The following is an 18,443-nucleotide window of genomic DNA, read 5'->3' as shown; positions in this document are numbered from 1 at the left end:
GTGATAACGGAATTTTCCATCAGACGCATACAAATGGGAATAAAAATGACATAATAACTAGAACAAGATAACAGTCCTAGATATGTATCTGGCAAAGAGAAGAGCTTTGTGTTGTGTTAGTCCTATTTGCATCTGTGGCCCAAACTAGTTTTGCGTTGGGCTAGTAGTCGATAGGCAGCAGTGCAATGGTTAATAGAAAAAAAGACGAATGTGAAGAGGAGGATGTTTGACAGTAATAGCTCACTGCTTGGCTACACAGTCAAAGCACTAACGTTTAAAAAAGAGGGAACAGAGGGAAACATGTGAGCTTATATGAATACACACACACGAGCAAAGACACACACTGATGCACCGTTTGTCCAGATCAAGGACGAAGGTTACCATGGGCACTGTGAGAGTAAAGAGGAATGATCTATAGACTGATCTCAGCATCTACGTGTAGGAGTGAAAATATAATATTATAATCTTATATAATAAGAGCCTAGGCACTCTACGCTGTGGGCGTGTCTATAAATGAGCGACAGTTATGTAAGGGACTGCTGTGTCTCAGACTATTTCCCGTATCTAGATGATTTCATCTAGAAGGGCCTGAGAATAACACAAACGTCCACCCCAATGTCTTTTAACATTTCCTCTGGCACACCACTGAATGGAATAGGAAGTACAGTATGCCATCTTTCACTGAACCACAACCTCCCTCGACTGACGGCCTATCTTTAGCCGATGCTTCTTCCACCAGAATCCTTTCCTAACCTCTATCTGACCTCTGCTCTACAGCAATGATTTGTCCTGGTTCAGCTCACATTGCTGTGTTATAATACTTAATTACACACACAAGGTGATTGCTGAGTAAGACTGTTTATTGTGTTTTCTTGCTGATTAATTAGATTGAATCTGGCATTTCCTGCTAACCATCAAAAGACAAAAGGGAAGGAAAGCTTCCGATCTTCTGAAATGGATGAGAAGTGTACACTCGTGGCCCCCGCTGGGCTTTCATCCAGCACAGATCAGACGTGCCTTGTGCTCGGGCCCTGCGCAAATCCAAAGTAGAGCTGGATTCTTGCTGTGAGCTGTAAATGAACAGCCACATATTGGCTCCTAATTAAAGGCATCAGTTGTCTGTGTGCACAGGCACCCCTGCTGTGAGATTGTGGACAAACACACCAGGAGGCTAAGAGGGTACTTCCCTTTTTGCTCTCCTTTTCTTTTCTCTGGCACTTTCTTCTCTTCCCTTCAGCGTCCCTTTACGAGCCAAGGACTTGCTCTTTTCCGAAGATTATTATTTGGTAGAAAAACACGACAAATAAGAAAGAAGCAAGGGTGTAAACGGCAACCGCAGTATCGAGCTGGGTAAAGACTAAAGCAAAAATAATTACAAAATGGATTTTTTTTGCCTATACCGGAAACCGATAATCACCTGCTTTTCATCGCCAATACAGACTAGATAATGATTTTACAGTTTGTATTTAATAAGACATTCATAACCTGCAGTATGCACACCTGAGGGTAAGAAAAGCTTAAGAGGTAGAGAGCCATGGGGGGGGATTTAATATTCCATAGCTCTGACCTAACCAAATCTAACTAACAAAAGAACAGTAATGCCACTTCTCGTACTCTAAATTGCATGTTGCCTTTTCTTTTGAAACTGTATAAAAGCATCCATTCCACACCAGAGACTCCATGTTTGGCTCTCTGGTGAGTCTGCTGCTCTTGCCGTGTTTATTGGAGGATCACAAACCAACTTTAAAAAAGGTGAGTAACACCGCCTTCTGTATCTGAGTGTTTAAATGCCACGTATCATGCTGATCATTTAGCCTTGATATGCTGTAAATATATATATAATGCATCCCTGTAAGTGATTGTTTGGTACATCATATGCCTATGTGAAGAAAAAGCCTATTGCATGTTTTTTGTTCTACTTTTCTTGCTTCTAATCCTTCACTGTCTTTCCCCTTGTTCTTCGACCCAGCGCAGGGGAAGGAACTGAGGAGAAAAATGAGTGCTTATGGAAATCCTAATGAAAAAGCAGCGTGTCTGTAATTGAATACGGACCTCTCAGTCCTGACACGGGGGATTCGAGCCGCGGACTGGATAAACGACATGCCTTTCCTCCCATTTCTCTAGCCTCCATCAATCATCCCACATCACCACGACGACCGGTGCATCGGCCGTTCCAGCTCAATGAGAACCCATCAGTGAAAGGGAGGGAAGGCAGAAATCAAGGGAGAGGAAAAGAGCGCATATATATTGAAAGAGATCGAGTGACAGGAAAATGGAGAGCTACTGTATGGGGGAGTCCAGTGTTTTGCTCAACTTTGTATATTCAAATATATTCAAATATGCACATGCTCTGAGTGCAGCTGCAGGGATCGTTTTGATGTCACTTGGCGGCATTTAGAGCGAAATGATGCACAGCACAGAAATACACTGTGACCTGAAATGGGCAGGAACGTTGTTTTGCTAATACAAACACAACACCCTAACTAGAGTCATTGTACATATGACACACAAACACACCTATACTGTCAGTGAGGCCAGCAGCTAAGGGAGCCTTGTATACAATTCACTCCTCGAGCAGGCGGAGGTTACATTGTGCTGAGCAAAGTATCAGACTACGTTTACCATCCAAACAATCACATGACACCTGGGGAGTGGCCTCAGAGTTCATCCCATTGTGAAGCTGATGTTGGCTTTCAGCTAAAGAATAAGACAGGTCAGTTACAGGACACCTTGGTGCTCCATTTCCCAAATACCTGGCGATGACTGGCTGATGAGTCGAGAGGACATTTGTATTCAGTTTGCAGGAAACAGCCATTAAGCGTATTAGTTGAGAGTCCTCTGGAAACTACATATTTAAAGCTGATATGTATCTTCTTATTTCCTGTTTTGGCCTGTGTGTTATCTGCTGAACCACATCTAGACTGTAATGACACTAACGTTTTTCAGCTTAACAAATATGTTTTAAAAGATGGACAGCATGATCATACCCTTTCTATTTTCAAAGCTGCAACTGGCACAAGCTAAATACCTGCTAGGCTGAACATTATAAAAGCAAGACTCATTCTTTCTGAAATACATGAGAGCCTAAAGTGAGGTGGTGAGTGACAGAAATACTGCATGCATTCAAACAGCAGCTGGGGTCTAGCTAGTTGGAGCAGAGGTCATCACAATGAGCAAGGATGCTGTATATATCGAGGCAAACAGACTGAAAGAATACAAAGCAAGTGACAGAAGGGAAGAAGAAAATAACTACTGGCGACACTTTCAACTTGAGACAGGAAGATAACAATGATAAGAGGGCAGATAAGATTTTCTGTTCAGAGATATTGTACAGCAATCCAAAACTCCTGTGCTAACACCCTCAGAGCTTCAAGCTCCCAGTCATTAAAGTGTGGCTAACTGAGCAAACAGCTAACTAGCCGGCAGCAGTACCTGCTAGCAGCAGTTGGAGCAAGTTTACATAGCAGCCAAATGCTTTCTGTTTATTATCATTCAACTCCGTAAAACACCGGGAGTTGAATACAAAATTAAATATGATCTAGATGTGCCAAATTATCTTTGTGCCTAAAGCCTCAGACACTACTCCCAAAAGATGATTTCACCTGCTCATCAAAGTTGTTATATTAAAGTTAAACAGGTTTATACTGTCGCTTAAAGGGTTGTGACAAGATTAGGCACACTATGACAACTCTTATCCCTGGAGATGTAGAGAAGAGCAGTGGAAAATGCAAGATTAAGAGAAAAAGTCAGGGCTTACTTTATCTGAGCTTGTCTTACGAGAGGGTTTTAAGTCACAACCAAGAATGGACAGATCTAGGGACAAAGCAGGGACGGAGGTGGTGGCAGGAACAGCACAAGGAGCCCCAGTCAGACGGGCTAACTGAGCCCTGGTGTCCCTCTGTCAGCCCAGGGACAGAGGCAGTATTATAGAGCAGTGGGCCTGGCCAAGAAGAAGAACAATAGGCGCTGTGTGCCGGAGACTCTGGAGCATCCTAACAGCTGGGAGATAGGAGGTCTGTCTGTGGCTCCACTAAATGGCACGTAAAGGGGCGTAAGACACATATTCATTTTCTCTGTCTGTCTTTCCCAGAAACCGTGGCCCACCTTCTTCCCACCACCTCCTCATGCCAGGCAGCAATCACTCATTTTACTCCCATGTCTTCTTTTCTCTCTACAAGCTCTTTCATTATGCCCTATGTTGTTCTGTGTGTCCTCCAATCACCCCCCCGCCACCTCTGCGAAAATACAAAAGAGAGCTACAGAAAGAGAGATATTCTTCTTGCTAGCATGAGAAAGCCAAGGACTGGCAGAGGATCAGAGCAATGTCAACAAATAAGAGAGGTCCAAAAGCCTCAGCAGGAGGCATGCCAAAGCTCTTCTATATCACAAGGGCTTCTGAAACACAGAGAATAACCAACAAGAACTGCAAACTGTGCAGGAATGTCATCCCTCACAGCTAAAAGTTTGCAAACAGCATCAGATAAACCAAGGCAATATGTTCTGCTCTATTTTTGGAACACACCTGTAGCTAAACCGAGCCCTATTTAAATCCTTGTATCATGGAGCAGGCTGTGTGGATAGACCCTTCAACTTCTTTTCACCTTTGTTTATTGTTTCCCAGCAAGCTTAAAAATACCACATACACTAACAAAGCCCCAGGAGGTAACCCACTTGGGGAGAACTTGCCTCAAACAAAACAGAAGCAGAGATTCCAAGCCACAGCAGGCATACTTCAACATACATCCACTCAGAGCTGAGCGGGGGGGAATTTGATCACTGGTCCTGAAAATGACATTTTGGGCATTGGATAATGTTTAGAAGGCAACTCCAAATTCATCCCATATGGCAAATATTGTATGCACATATAAGCTCCCTCTGAGCTGTTGTGAAACTTAGCTATAGCTTCCACCCAGTCATGTGATAGTTTGGATGCCACTGTTACAGACTGATAAATGTAACAGCTGCAAGGACTCTCAGAGTATTTTGTCCAGGGCTGCTTACACATACAGACCTTTATACTTTCTACATAAACAATCTAGGCTTATTATCAAGCTCACACAATAATTCATACAAGTTCTGCCTATTATTTATTTAACCAAAACAATTTAAAGGGACAAATGAAAGATAATGTTTTCTACGAAATTCCATTGACTCACAGTCCAGATAGTGTGGTGTGAAGAGCTGTGTTGCTAAATTTAGTTTTAAGGATCAGCTGTTTCTGTTTATTGATATTGACATGTTGTCTAGACTTAAAGCAGTTCCTCTTGAGATACACAAAGATCTGGGGAAAGTAATTACTTAACTTAATTATAAAGTAATCGAATAAGTAAAATCATTTTGCTCATACATATTGCATGCCGTCACTACACCATCTACATCCTTCTACATTTAATACATCACAGGCACAAGCTGATCAACTCTCAAAGCAGCAGGAACGCAGTATAAAGTACCTACTTGTATCAATGGCCCTGCAGCTGATGATTCATTCATCACCAACCATAGATCTTGACACTAATTTCCACTACTTGCTGCTTTTATTTTACTACTGCATTTTGAAGACAAGCCATGAAATATATTGCTTGCTTCAATTTACACAAGAGTGTTTCCTGCACCATCCTATGACCCTCTCATTGATTGGGTTTAAATGGACATGCTGCAGAAAAGGTGGTCAATTTAATGTAAGCCCTATAATGAAGAGCACAACACGAGCTGGCCTCATGTAATAGGACGAATCAAAATCACCATTTATAATAGCTGATCACCAACACTGTTCCCCATGCCCACTTTTCTTGCTGTACTTGAAGTAGTACAAAGAAGGTTTCGAATTTCACAAAGCATGATTCTCACTGGGCTGGAGGTTACCATCCCCCATGACTGCAAACCAAGCGGTGCTGGAATAGACCCCAGCCCCTATCCTCTCGGCAAGTCAATGCATTATTAGTGGGAAAATTAAATCAGGTCGTGCCAGCGGTTCGCCTGATCTTACTGTACCAACCTGGTACTCCACGACCCCAAGTAGAATGTAACCTGCAAGATGAGATATGCGGCATGTTTCTATAACGTTAGATAGTGTGCAATCCCATGCAAATATTTGCTCTCCGGTTTCTCACCAACATGATATTGCTAGGACTGAATATGTCAAGGCGCTGCTGCGTGAGCTCCTGCAGATGTGGAGCTTTGCAATGTATCAGCCTACAAGCGGTCCCGTTGGAAAGTGTCTCGTTCATGTTTTATTATTCAACATAATGTTGGTACTTTTAACGGTTTGGACTACTTCGGCGTCTTAACGTAGTCAACACTGCCACATTAGTCACCTGTGTACCGGGTTAATAATGTGGCGGTCAGAGACGACCAGGCAGTGTGTTATTACTAAGACCGTTATTAGTCCATCCGCTCCGGTAAATATCTAGTCTATGGTTACAACATGGTGACTCGGTTTTAAGGCAGTTTGTTGCTGTTTTGCAGAGGTGCAATAACGTTACCTTACTAAAGTCACATTTGCAAGTGAAAAATGCGACTTCAGTACACAGTGTTCAAATAATTACCTGATACGTTTGTTAAAAATCCTGTTATTTTCTTCCCATCCTCACTGAGCTGCAGAGCATGCCACCGTGTCCAAGAATTTAAATCCCCGGGTCGGATCCATGATTGTACTGTCTCTGATATCAAATGTACTCCTGGTGGAAGAGGCGGCGGCGGCGGCGGAGAATCCAGGCACCTTTTTCCAAAGGGAGTCTCACGGTAGATTTAGTTGAAATTGGCATCAAACCTGGTCCGGTCAGGCAAACAACAGCTTTCGCAACACAAAAATGTCCGTCAGTTTTACCCATATGCGACAAAAATATTCTCTCCAAAGTAACCGGTCAGAATTGACGTTTATTCACAAGAAAATGTCCCCATTTTAACCGGTGATAATGGTACTTACCACTCTATTGTTAGGGCGCGAGAAAGCGTTCCATGCAACTGCTGCTGTGCTCGTGGGAGGCTCTCGGTCAACATGCGCGCATGCTGTATTGGCTAGTTATCACACACCGTCATTTTGTGCTGTCCAATCCATTTCAGAGATTACTTCAACCCTCACTGTACATACAAATCACATCATAATTAATTAATGTCTTGCACAATGATTTGATGGTATCACATTGACAACATTAAATAATAAATTGCAAAACTCAATGACGATACTGAGCAATATAGCAGATCATGTTGCAACCAATATTTATATCAAGCATAGATAAATACGATTGATATGTATCGTAATCAATTATCTTTCTGTATCAATTGTTTAATACATATGTAAAAATAGTCAAAGTGTCACTTTGGTCAAAATACATTTAATTAGGTCAAAGGTAATCCTCGAATTTCATAAGCAGAGAGGATTTTGTGTTTAGAAATGACTAAATGATCATTTATCAAAAGTGAGCAATTAGTCCTCATTATCTGCATACCATCCAATCAATGTATTGACTAATTGTTGCAGCTCTATTTTTGTATCTGAAATGTTTGCACTTTATGGTTTGCTCAAAAGCAGCATTACTGTATACCTGTTATTTTCAAATTCAATTTTATTTAACCTAAAAAACTCTGTTTCTGCTATTTATTATTATGTTCTCGTCGGGAAGCAAAGTTGTCATATTTTTATTTTATTCATGTTTTTCTCTTATTTTGTTAAACTATTTTTAATAACCTCATGTCCTGCTACCATGTTGAATGTAGCATTCTGTTAATAGTGACAGGGTCAAGCCCTTTTATAAATGTTCTTTTTCGTGTAAATGTCACATGTTCGGATGAAAAAAAAAGTGTTTTTTCACAACGGAAGTAACGCCCATCTGCTTCCGGCGAATTCACAACATCCAAGATGGCTGCCACCGTAGCTTCCCTCGTTTCGTACGATAGCGGTTCTGATTCCGAAAATGAGTCCGAATCAAATTCTGGTGTTGAGAAAGTGGACCCAGCAGACCCGGATGCCACGGCTCACCTTAAACCTCTCAAGTCTGCACCCACAATGTCTGTAGCTCTTCTCGATCTCGCTCCCGAGGTCGCCGTTAAGGTAAGCTAACAAAGCTAGCTAACGTTAGCTAAACGTTGAAATCAGTTTGTCAAAGTTAGCTACTATAAATCACGCAATGCCTGAATATAATAATGAGAAGAACTGTCTCAATTGATAACGAAAGAGACTCTATGAATAACTATTTTCTGTGTGGAGTTGTAAGTTGTAAACGTCACGAGTAAAACCAGCAGCGATTAGCGGGAAACTTTAGGGGTAGAGCAAAGATCATTGCATGTTGGTCTCATGTTGTACCGACTAACTGTGTTCATTCATAACTATGACGTTTTTGAAATGGCTTGATGTAGTTTTTCAGCCGCTAGTACCAAAACGGCAACAGGGAAGCTTTTTTAAAAGATGGTTAATGTATGTTAAACAAATACAACCATCATTTGTCTCAAGTGGAATGCCCCCGTTGTTTGAGTATTATTGAGCTGCAGCCCCATAAACGTCTTGTTCTTGTTCATAATTTATTTTATAGCTAGTTTAAAGGTCCTGCCTCTCCACAAAATGTTTACTACATTGATTTATGATTTCATTTTAAACTACAGAAGGCCGGAAGAGAACATTGAAATGTACTGTTAATGATTGTATAGACCTGAACAACTGAATGAAATGTGAATTATGAAAACACAGCTTGTACACGAAAACATCAATGTTGTAATCAATGTGCTGTGAGTCAAACAGTGAGATTCATTTGGTACCTCTTCTCTTCAGGAAGCGGTGGAGACTGGCACACACCTGGACCCTTCATTGAAAGAAGTCACGTTTAACCCGACATATGAAACCTTGTTTGCACCAGAGGTAAGTTTGGTAATTAGTAAATGACATCTAGGGATAGGTCAAGTGCAGTAAAATAATATTAAACGTGAATTTTAAAGACATTTTTTTTTTTTTGCATACATTTCTATGTGTTTTCTATAGCTGAGAAACAAATGACAAATGCCTCTACCAGCTTGGCACTACCATATCCAAGATAATACTTATATGTGATAATATCAACCAGTTCTAATATTCAAAATGTCACACAAATACATAATTTCTGATTAAAAAGAATGATAATTTTTATGTCACATCTCCTCCATTATCCGTATTTCTTCCGTTTAATGCTGCAATTTCTCATTTGAATCAATCTAGTGCTGTACTTATTTCTTGATCCATGTAAAATATGGTTAATAAATCACTAAATAAGTCGGTTGGAATTGAAGTCATGCTTAGAAATGTATGTATGAGGAACATGTTTGAACACCATTTCCTTTGCGAGGGTCCATTCGTTAAAAGGTTGTGTTATTAATGATTTTGTATTTCTTCCTCTCAGTTAGGGCCGATGAACCCGTTTAAAAGCCAGCAGATGTCCGCCCCCAGGAACATGTTATCTGGCTATGCAGAACCTGCTCACCTCAACGACTTCATGTTTGAATCACAAAGGAGGACCTTCTCCACCTTTGGTAAGCTCATCTATGACCTCTGTGGTTTAAATGATGCAGTCAATGTATTGACCCTGAATGTGAATGACCTTTTCCCCTCTCTATCCATAGGTTATGCTTTAGATCCATCAGTTGACACACACCAGGTAACTCCCACCACTAATAGCTACATTGGCGCAGTGGATGAGGCGGAGAAAAATAAAGGTACATCTCACTTTATTTATAAAGTGTTCACCTGCAGCTGTCTTTATTTAAGTACCTATTTGAGGAGATTAACAATGATAATGTGTGGTGTCTCTTCCTCCAGGGCTCACTGTGTTTGAGAGTGGAACAAAGAAGACAGAGAAAAGGAAAAAGATCAAAGGTGGAGATGCAGGAGAAATTGAGGAGTTCCTTGGACCATGGGCGAAATTTATAGATGAGAAAGACGGGGCCAAACCATCAGAGGTAATGCTTTGTTTAACCTAACCAAAAAAGCGCTATGGCATGCATATGTGAGAACATGACTTAACTTGGCACGTCATATCTTCAGTGATGTCTCCCATAACTAATATGCTTGGTAAATATCAGATTGTGAATTGTTTTTATTTTATAGGAAGAGCAGAAAGAGCTGGATGAGATCACAGCCAAGAGGCAGAAGAAGGGCAGGAGCGAGGAAGAAGCTCCTGCTGAAGAGAAAACTGTTCTCCATGGTATGGACAGTCTTTCTTGGAAGATGAAGTTTACCTAGTTGGAATGATTGATTTTAACATTTCCTTTTTAGTATTATAAGACTTTTTGTAAAAATTAGCACATCCAAGAGCCAGGTGTCCCTTTTTAAACTTGTATCCAAATGCTGCAGGATTGTTTTGTAATTATTTGTTGTCTCTTTTTGTTCACCCCCCCAGTTAAAGACATGTATGATTACCAGGGCAGGTCCTATCTCCACGTCCCACAGGATGTGGGCATCAACCTGCGTTCTTCCGAGGCTCCGGACAAATGTTACCTGCCTAAGAAACAGATTCATGTCTGGTCCGGACACACCAAGGTCAGTGGGAAGAGACAAAGATACATTTGTGTCTTTGTGTACATTAATGGCCTCTTTGTGTACCAGTTAATAAACCTTGCATATATAAGTATTCTCAAATCAGGTTTTTACTAAAGATAAGTATTCAAATGTTGTTTTAAAATGATTCTGAATGTGAAATGATAGCAGTGTCAAACAGGTGTCTGCATACATAGAGAATATTCCATTATGCAGTCCTTGTTAGAATGTATGAGGCAGACAGTAAAAGTCTCCTGAGTACTTTTGAATAAAATGATAACAAAGCCATATACAAGCAAATTGTCCCTGACATATCCAAGATTATTCAGTTTCTTTCAAAACACAGTCATTAGAATTCAAATGTAAAAGCAAACACTGGGTTATTCCTAGAGAGATCTGATTCAAGTGTCAGATCTGCCCGTGTGCTTCAGGGAGAGAGAAATCACTCAAGTTTTAAATTGGCCCCTATCCGCTTCGTGCAGGAAGTTACAGCCTTCAGAGTCTCATTTGAAACGCAAAGCGCTTTGAAAAGATTAATAAGCGCCTGGATGTGCTGATGTCGAGATAATAGATGGAGGATTGCCCGCACGGTGTCCCCAAGTTTTATGACATTTGTTGGGGAAAGTTTAATAACTTGGAAGTTATCCAAATTTCTCTGATTAATACGGAGCAGAGTGTTCTGCACAGACACTCTGCCTGCACTCAATATGATGATTAAACTACTAATGTCTCCTGTAGGAGCTGATTAAATATCACACTGATGTCAAATGGTATTGCTTCACCGATGGTGTTTGGACCTGTAAAGATTAGTCAGAGTAGCTTACTCATGATTGCATGTCTTCTTTTGTTCACAGGGTGTCAGTGCCATCCGACTATTTCCTAGCTCTGGTCATCTTCTGCTCTCGTCCTCCATGGACTGTAAGATCAAGGTAAATAATCACATTTCTACACTATAAGCATCTCAGAGGCTTATGAGTGGAAATACACACTCTCATTCGGTGATTCAATGATGCAGTTTAATCATTGTTTTGATTTGCTTGTGTCATTGTCAAACCAGCACTCTATCCATTGTACCGTGTTGCTTTTGTACGCTTTAAAACTGATCTCGATCCACCCACAATGCATATTAATTCTGCTGATTGAATTAGATGTGTGTTTATGTCTGTGTTCATTCGTTGTTTTTATCTCTTTCTCGTCACAGTTGTGGGAAGTGTACGGCGAGAGGAGGTGTGTACGGACATTTATTGGTAAGTGTTTAAATTCTGATTTGGTAAACCCTCTATTCTGTACTTGATAATTATTTGTATGAGCTGTCAATATAGAATAATATGAAATTCACACCTTTTTAATAAATAAATGTATAAACTTAAATAACCAGCGATGGATCATTAGCAAAGTGATGATGACATGAAATATGTTTGAAGTCTGAAATGCACTCAGCCGATAGGGAAGTACACAACAATGACAGAAAGTGAGCGCATCATTACTGGAACATAATGACACGTCTGCTGACGGGAGGTTTAGGGATATTCTTTGATGGGGGAATAGATGGGGTCTGGGGGTTTTCAGCTGATGTGTGCAGGTCACTCTAACACTGTTCCAAGAGACGACACACTGTCTGCATAGAGATTGTTTGCAGCCACGGTTCTGCTTGCAGAAAATGCATAATTCAGCAGCACGAGGGCCATGGGGAACGGGGGGGCGAGGCGGGGCACAAGACAGGGAGAGGAGCTGGCGTACAGGAAGAGCGGCACAGTTTAGGGGTTAATAAAGTGACAGTGACAGGCTGTGGGGGCGCAGTAGAGATGCACACAATGAGGCTGATTGCTTTTTTATTAGCTTAAAATAAACAGCTTTGTTGAGAAGAACACATTAGGTTTTCACTTTAATCATCAGCTGTCTGGTATTTTCATCGTTTACAACAGTATAATGAATAATTCTGTTTGTTCTGTATTTCTCGCTGAAGTGTTCAATTCTATTTTATTTCTTTGTTTTATGTATTTGGATGACTTTCATATATTTTTAGAAAGTACACCTTTTTGTTAAAATGTGTAGTTTGCTTCACCGTTTTTTTTATGCGTTAGGTATTTCCCTCCTAAACGTCTTGCAATTGCAAAGCATCTGTTATTGAACCACACACTGCACACCATTGTTGTTGGCACACATACGTGAGCTTGTGGGATGTGCATGAATGATATCATTATGTGTGCATTGTCATGTCGGAATGCAGGGTGGGACAAAGGGTATTGACATGTGTGCCCTGCCTTCAGTAATTCATCTATATTTGTTTCCTCACTCACACACCAACAAGGCTTTTTTTTCTGCTGCGCCTTTTGGTTTGCCAGCGAGCAGGCAGGCACTTAGCCTCAGTGGGCTCTGTTATCGCTGTGGAAACAGTGTAGCCCTGATAAAAGCAGTTCTTTAACAAGGGAGCCGCCTGAGCCCCCGGGGACCCCGCATCACCTGCACTGCATGAGAAAAAGCCAAAGAGGTTTCATAGAAGGGGATTAGAGGGAGAATGGGAGAAGGTGTAGAACAGTGGTTACGACAGATGGAGCATGACATTACTCTCGCTCATTTAAAGATTCCCCTCCCCTCGTCTCCCACAGCCCACATCATCTCTCTTCCTCAGCATCCCTTATTTCCTCTCACCTCATTTCCCATTCTTCAAATGAATCGAGTATAGAAGCAATGCAGCAGGGTACTAAGATAACTAGAGTACGGAACATAGTGGATTTTCAGCATATATTTATTTATTTGATTGTAATGTATGTTTACATTTCCCCTGCTCATATTAGGCCACAGCAAAGCAGTTCGAGACATTTGCTACAACAACTCTGGAACCAAGTTCCTCAGCGCTGCCTACGATCGCCACCTGAAACTCTGGGACACTGAAACAGGTAGGGCTACTGCTCTTTTCTGTTATTCTCACCACCTCCTGTTGCCCATATTCAGAATGAATGGTTCCAAATAAACATCTCACTTAAAGACTGAGTCTATTCAAGCTTCACAAGAGGGTGTTCAATATCTAACCCTGAATATTCTGTGAAGAAAATTCAATCTCGGGGACACTCGGCAGATATTATATAAGGAAGGACATCATAACAAACCTCTTTGATCTCACAAGCCACCAGATAACTGAATGACTGCGCAGAGAGCTTCCTTGTGTTATTTATCGGCATCTATCGGCTGGACATGCAAGCGTGTTTCTAGAAGGCCAGTTTCTCATTCGCCCTTTACACAGACTTGACTTGCATACAGTTTCCTATTTGGTAAGTTTTTAATTAGTTTAAACAAATTTGACAGGCAAAAATACTAAACATTCACTAACTCCAGCTTCTTAGATTTTTGGTTGCTCTGTCTTTAGGGATGGTAAACTAGAGCTGAAACGGTTAGTCAACGTATTGATTTATATAGCAGAAATTAAATAGGGAGATATCCTGCTGTTTTCTATTTGAATCATATGTGGAATATCCTTTTGTTCTGAACGGACTAAACAGGACATGTAAAGATATGACACTGGACCCTTGGGATTCAAAAGACGAAGAATCATTGTCATTGTTTGACCTGTTCGTACAGAGGGGAAAGTGATCTACATGTAGTGTCTCTGGGGTCACATGTTCCCCACTCATCATCCATCTCAGTTCCCACCCCACTCAACTCAAGACTGCCAATCCAGCAGAGGGCAGAACAGAGTTAAATCCCCCACTTGTTGTCAGCAGGATTTAAAGCCACATCATTCTAATAAGTTCATTTTAAAGACTGTCTTCCCACCAGTTTGTGACGGTTTGTTCAGTACAAAGTTGCAGCGTGGATGTCTCGAGAAGTTTCTAGTATTTAGATGTGTCCCATTTGCAGTTAAACAATGGATGTGATACATAAATGATTTAGGTGAAAGGCCTCTATTCCTATCTTTTTAAAGGCTTCTTTGTGTTGCAGTCATTTCCAATTTGCTGTTCCCTCTTCTCCGGCATTGGAGGTAGCATCGCTTGTGTGGTGTTTCACCAATGCTGAATAAACGCAAAGAAATGTGTCTGTGTTACGGCTGAGCTGTGGTTTGAAAGCATGCCTTGTGTCCTCACTTTTAAACAACTTGAGTGTCTCCTCTGAAAAGCACAGGGAATTATTCCTGAGGTCTGACATTTCTGTTTGCCTCTCCACAGGCCAGTGTATCTCTCGCTTCACCAACAGAAAGGTTCCGTACTGCGTCAAGTTCAACCCAGACGAGGACAAACAGGATCTCTTTGTGGCCGGCATGTCTGATAAGAAGATTGTTCAGGTAAAATTCAATTCTGCTCAAAGACTCACTTCAAGCGTATATTTCCCAGTTGGCCAAGCAGATGCACATAAGAATTTCTATGTGTGCCCACCGAAGCGTGAAGTAAACTCTGCAAACCTGTGTGTCTGGGTTTCAACAGGACTACAGCAAGTCATTAATCATGGGGAGCATTAGGGTGGAAGAGGCAAAGGGGACCAATTGGTGATAATAGTAGGAAATCCATTACTGTAACATCATACAATTAGGTTAACAGTTTTAAGAACACGTTACTCTGAACCTCTATAGGAACGTTGGGCTTTTATGTCAAGAGCTTGTTGTCTGATTTTTGTTTTCCTCAATTCATAATCATGCAGTTTGGGATTAACTAACATTATACTCTCAGCTGCATCTTTAATTTAATTGAAATGTCAAAATGTTGAAGTCATTATCACAATATCTGGCACATATTCAGCATTATTATTAAATCATGCTGCTCTCTCCGGGGTTTTCAGAACAGATGGCTGCTCCTGTGATCACCCGAAGGCTATGATCTTAAAAAACAGAACAGAATAAAAATTGGATATTGAATATGTTTGGGCATTAATGCATCCTATTCAGTTGTTGCCTGGAGGCCTTCCTACGTGACTGTCCTTCCATTTTAATGGGTGTATGTTTGATAGCTAACATTACAATGCCGTTAAATCATTTCACTGCATTAGCACAGTTTTAGAAATGCCTCTCAGTGAGTCTCCCACAGCCCGGATATAAGATATCTTTCACCATTGCAGGAAAATAGGTTATCAGCACACAGCAGAACACTTTTAAATAATATATACCGGTATATGTCGTTTTTTGAATCCAGTTCAATAATCTACTAGGTTTTGACTTGAATGAATGTGTTAACCTTCTCTGTGTATTTTGCTCTCTGCGCCTTGTCTCTCTGGCAGTGGGACATCAGGACCAATGAGGTGGTTCAGGAGTACGACCGTCACCTGGGAGCCGTCAACACCATCACCTTTGTGGATGAGAATCGCCGGTTTGTCAGCACGTCAGACGATAAGAGTCTTCGAGTTTGGGAGTGGTAAGTGCTGACTACAAGCTGTAAATCAGGGTTGACATATGGCGCGTGAAGTGGTTGAATTAATAGGGGGGAAATCTGATACAGGAACACCTTGGGAAAAAAAATGTTAATGCTCTAATGAAACGTATAATGCTGTCTTGTCTTTTTACCAAAGTTGTGTTCTTTAAGTCTTAATAATTAAATGACTTGGAATCAGAAATTGCTCTGTTGTTAAACATTTCGTTTTTAATTCTGACGCTTCGCCGTCTCGCCCTCTCCTTTATTCCTCGCCTCGCTGAGTCTGATTCAAACTTAATATGTGATGGATGGATGTGATGATGATGGCCTTGTGTGGCGTAGTGGGTTAGTCCGTAGGTGTTGGGATCAGGGGGTCACAGGTTCAAACCCCACTGCAGTCAGTATGTCGTTGTGTCCCTGGGCAAGACACTTCACCCCAAATAGAGTGGCGAAGTCATGCCCATCTACTTCCGCCCCATGGGACCTTATTTCTGAAAAATAATGTATTGAAGTCAATGGAGAGAGAAAAAGTATCTTTCGATCCCGTTTGAATTGTGCCATGAATTACACATATGATGTTCGTCAATCTTAAAAAATCATTTCCATGTCAAAAAAGTCACAGTTTGTCGTAAAACTGTTGTAGTATAAGACTATGAAAAATACGCAACTAGAAAGACTACAAATCCCAGAGTCGCGTACATTACCGTTACACATTACACTCGTGTTACTCACCGAAACCTTGTAAAGCCGGTCCCGCATGCTGGCTTTTACGGAACCGACTAACTCCCCTTTTTCGTATGTACAGCTCTCAACATGCCCAGACTTGGAGTGATTTTCACCTCTTTTAATACTTTTCACTTCGTTCTGAAAGAAAGAGGTGAAATGTGCCGACGTGACGGCCATCTTGGTGTTGGTGACATGTGGGTGAGACCAGAGGTGTAGTTCATTGAGCGCTTCACACAAAACATTTTGTTACTTCACAGTTTTACGACACGTTTTATTTTTTTGACTTTCAAAATGATCTTTTAAATTGAACATCATATGTGTAATTCGTTGCACAATTCAAACGGGATCAAAAGATCATCTTTCCCTCTCCATTGACTTCAATACATGATTTTTTCCGAAATAAGGTCCCATGGAGGTCCCCCGGAAGGGGAGGGACTTCACCCCAAATTACTCCTGTGGGGATTGCCCACAGTATTGAGTATGTAAGTTGCTTTGGATAAAAGCGTCTAACATGTAATGTAATGGATTTTTTAATCTGACGATGCGATTTGTGCTTTGAAAGTTATTAATAGAGCTGGCAAAGGCAGACGCTTGCTAATGTAATTTCTTCACAAAAACAAGATCTCAGCGTTTTACAAGCACTTACTTTGAACTATTTTGTCCTAACAAAGTGAAGTGGTGTTGACAGAATTATGGCTAATTCCCACTCTTCAGTGACTGTGGGAGAGAAAGCCCCGCTGCGTGTTTCACAACGACAGCTCGGGAAACGCTTGGTGTGGTGGTTTAGACCTTTTTTTTTAGCTTGGCCTGTCCGCTGATATTAACGATGAGTTAATCAGTCAAGAGCTAACACTGCATACTACTGACCAATGAGCTTAATAGTGTTTGTGGACATTTCTGACTTATTGTTGCGTGATACACAATGTCTTTACTACTCTGTTTTAATATCAGAGCCTCAAACAGTGCTTCAGTGCTTTTCATTTCATCGACTACATTTTTTTGAGTAAATGTTAGAATAAATATATCAAGAATGATCTAGAAGTGGACGTCACGTGTGAAAATGCAGTAGATATTGTAAAAGGAAAGTTTGTGTCGTGTTTTGTCTAACCTCTGCACCTAGAACATTTGAAATAACAAACTATACATCTTCAGTGTATCTTGCTGCCTCCTGAAGATGCCCTCTTGCACCGCTCACTGTTCCTTTCATTGGTTGTTCATAAGAGGATTTGACATCGACAAAACATCGTCTCTGCCTCCATGCTTTACATGCATCTGTTGCACTGGGAGCTAACGCTGCACTGTACCAATGTTCCAGCATATCCCCTGTGAGCCTGGCCTTTGCTGCCAATTGCACACTTTTATAAATAATTAAGTTATGCATATTACATTATTGGAAAGCAAATGTGCCTGGCAAATCAGATACAGTTTTAAAACTATTTTTAATCCCCTCCTGCCTTTCAAATATTTATTTTAAGATATGTTCATTACATGGGGGACTATTAAGAGTAACCGGGGGTCCTGTGTTGATAAACAAACTCTGGTACTTTTGCTCAAAGACGATAAATATTTAAAAACCAGCAGATAAAAGACGCTTAGGTTCTTCCGGTGGGGAGAATTGAGAATTCGTGTTGGCGGTTGCCGCCAGGGGTCCGGGGGGGGGGAGGAGGAATTTGTTCGGATTGTTTAATCTCAGTACCCTACAACATAAATGAAGAACTATAAGACAGGAGGTTGTGTGTAAATTTCTGAAACACCTTTTTGTTTTCGGGAAAAAAAAAAAAAAAAATATGGTCAATAGGGGTAAAAGAGTGTGACCCCTTCTAGACTGATCTCGTTTTTTTTATTTATTTTCAATTTTGTTACAACAGGAACTTTTGGGGGGG

The 18,443-nt window shown here is 40.9% G+C and overlaps 2 protein-coding genes across 5 annotated transcripts in view; one reads left to right on the top strand and one right to left on the bottom strand.

Annotated features, from left to right (window-relative positions):
• The window catches only part of wasf1 (WASP family member 1), a 54,146-nt gene extending 47,180 nt beyond the window's left edge, over positions 1–6,966 (bottom strand). For 3 of the 4 annotated variants that reach the window (XR_800161.1, XM_010790345.1, XM_010790347.1), the window contains exon 1: positions 6,546–6,966. The gene's annotated coding sequence lies outside the window, so the exon portion shown is untranslated. The remainder of the gene's footprint in view (positions 1–6,545) is intronic. The other variant, XM_010790346.1, reaches the window with a different exon arrangement.
• An 858-nt stretch (positions 6,967–7,824) lies between these two features.
• The window catches only part of cdc40 (cell division cycle 40 homolog (S. cerevisiae)), a 16,992-nt gene continuing 6,373 nt past the window's right edge, over positions 7,825–18,443 (top strand). The window contains exons 1-12 of the mRNA XM_010790344.1: positions 7,825–8,050; positions 8,765–8,851; positions 9,366–9,495; positions 9,586–9,678; positions 9,782–9,921; positions 10,070–10,166; positions 10,362–10,501; positions 11,353–11,427; positions 11,700–11,745; positions 13,297–13,398; positions 14,662–14,777; positions 15,704–15,837. Coding sequence (XP_010788646.1) covers positions 7,859–8,050; positions 8,765–8,851; positions 9,366–9,495; positions 9,586–9,678; positions 9,782–9,921; positions 10,070–10,166; positions 10,362–10,501; positions 11,353–11,427; positions 11,700–11,745; positions 13,297–13,398; positions 14,662–14,777; positions 15,704–15,837 — 1,352 coding nt within the window. The 5' untranslated portion in view covers positions 7,825–7,858. The remainder of the gene's footprint in view (positions 8,051–8,764; positions 8,852–9,365; positions 9,496–9,585; positions 9,679–9,781; positions 9,922–10,069; positions 10,167–10,361; positions 10,502–11,352; positions 11,428–11,699; positions 11,746–13,296; positions 13,399–14,661; positions 14,778–15,703; positions 15,838–18,443) is intronic.

The sequence above is a fragment of the Notothenia coriiceps genome, unplaced genomic scaffold (assembly GCF_000735185.1).
Source record: "Notothenia coriiceps isolate Sejong01 unplaced genomic scaffold, NC01 NC01_scaffold00034141, whole genome shotgun sequence".
In the NCBI taxonomy this organism is placed as follows: domain Eukaryota; kingdom Metazoa; phylum Chordata; class Actinopteri; order Perciformes; family Nototheniidae; genus Notothenia; species Notothenia coriiceps.
The sequence above is the reverse complement of the archived record's forward strand: the minus strand, read 5'-3'. Positions and strand labels throughout refer to the sequence as shown.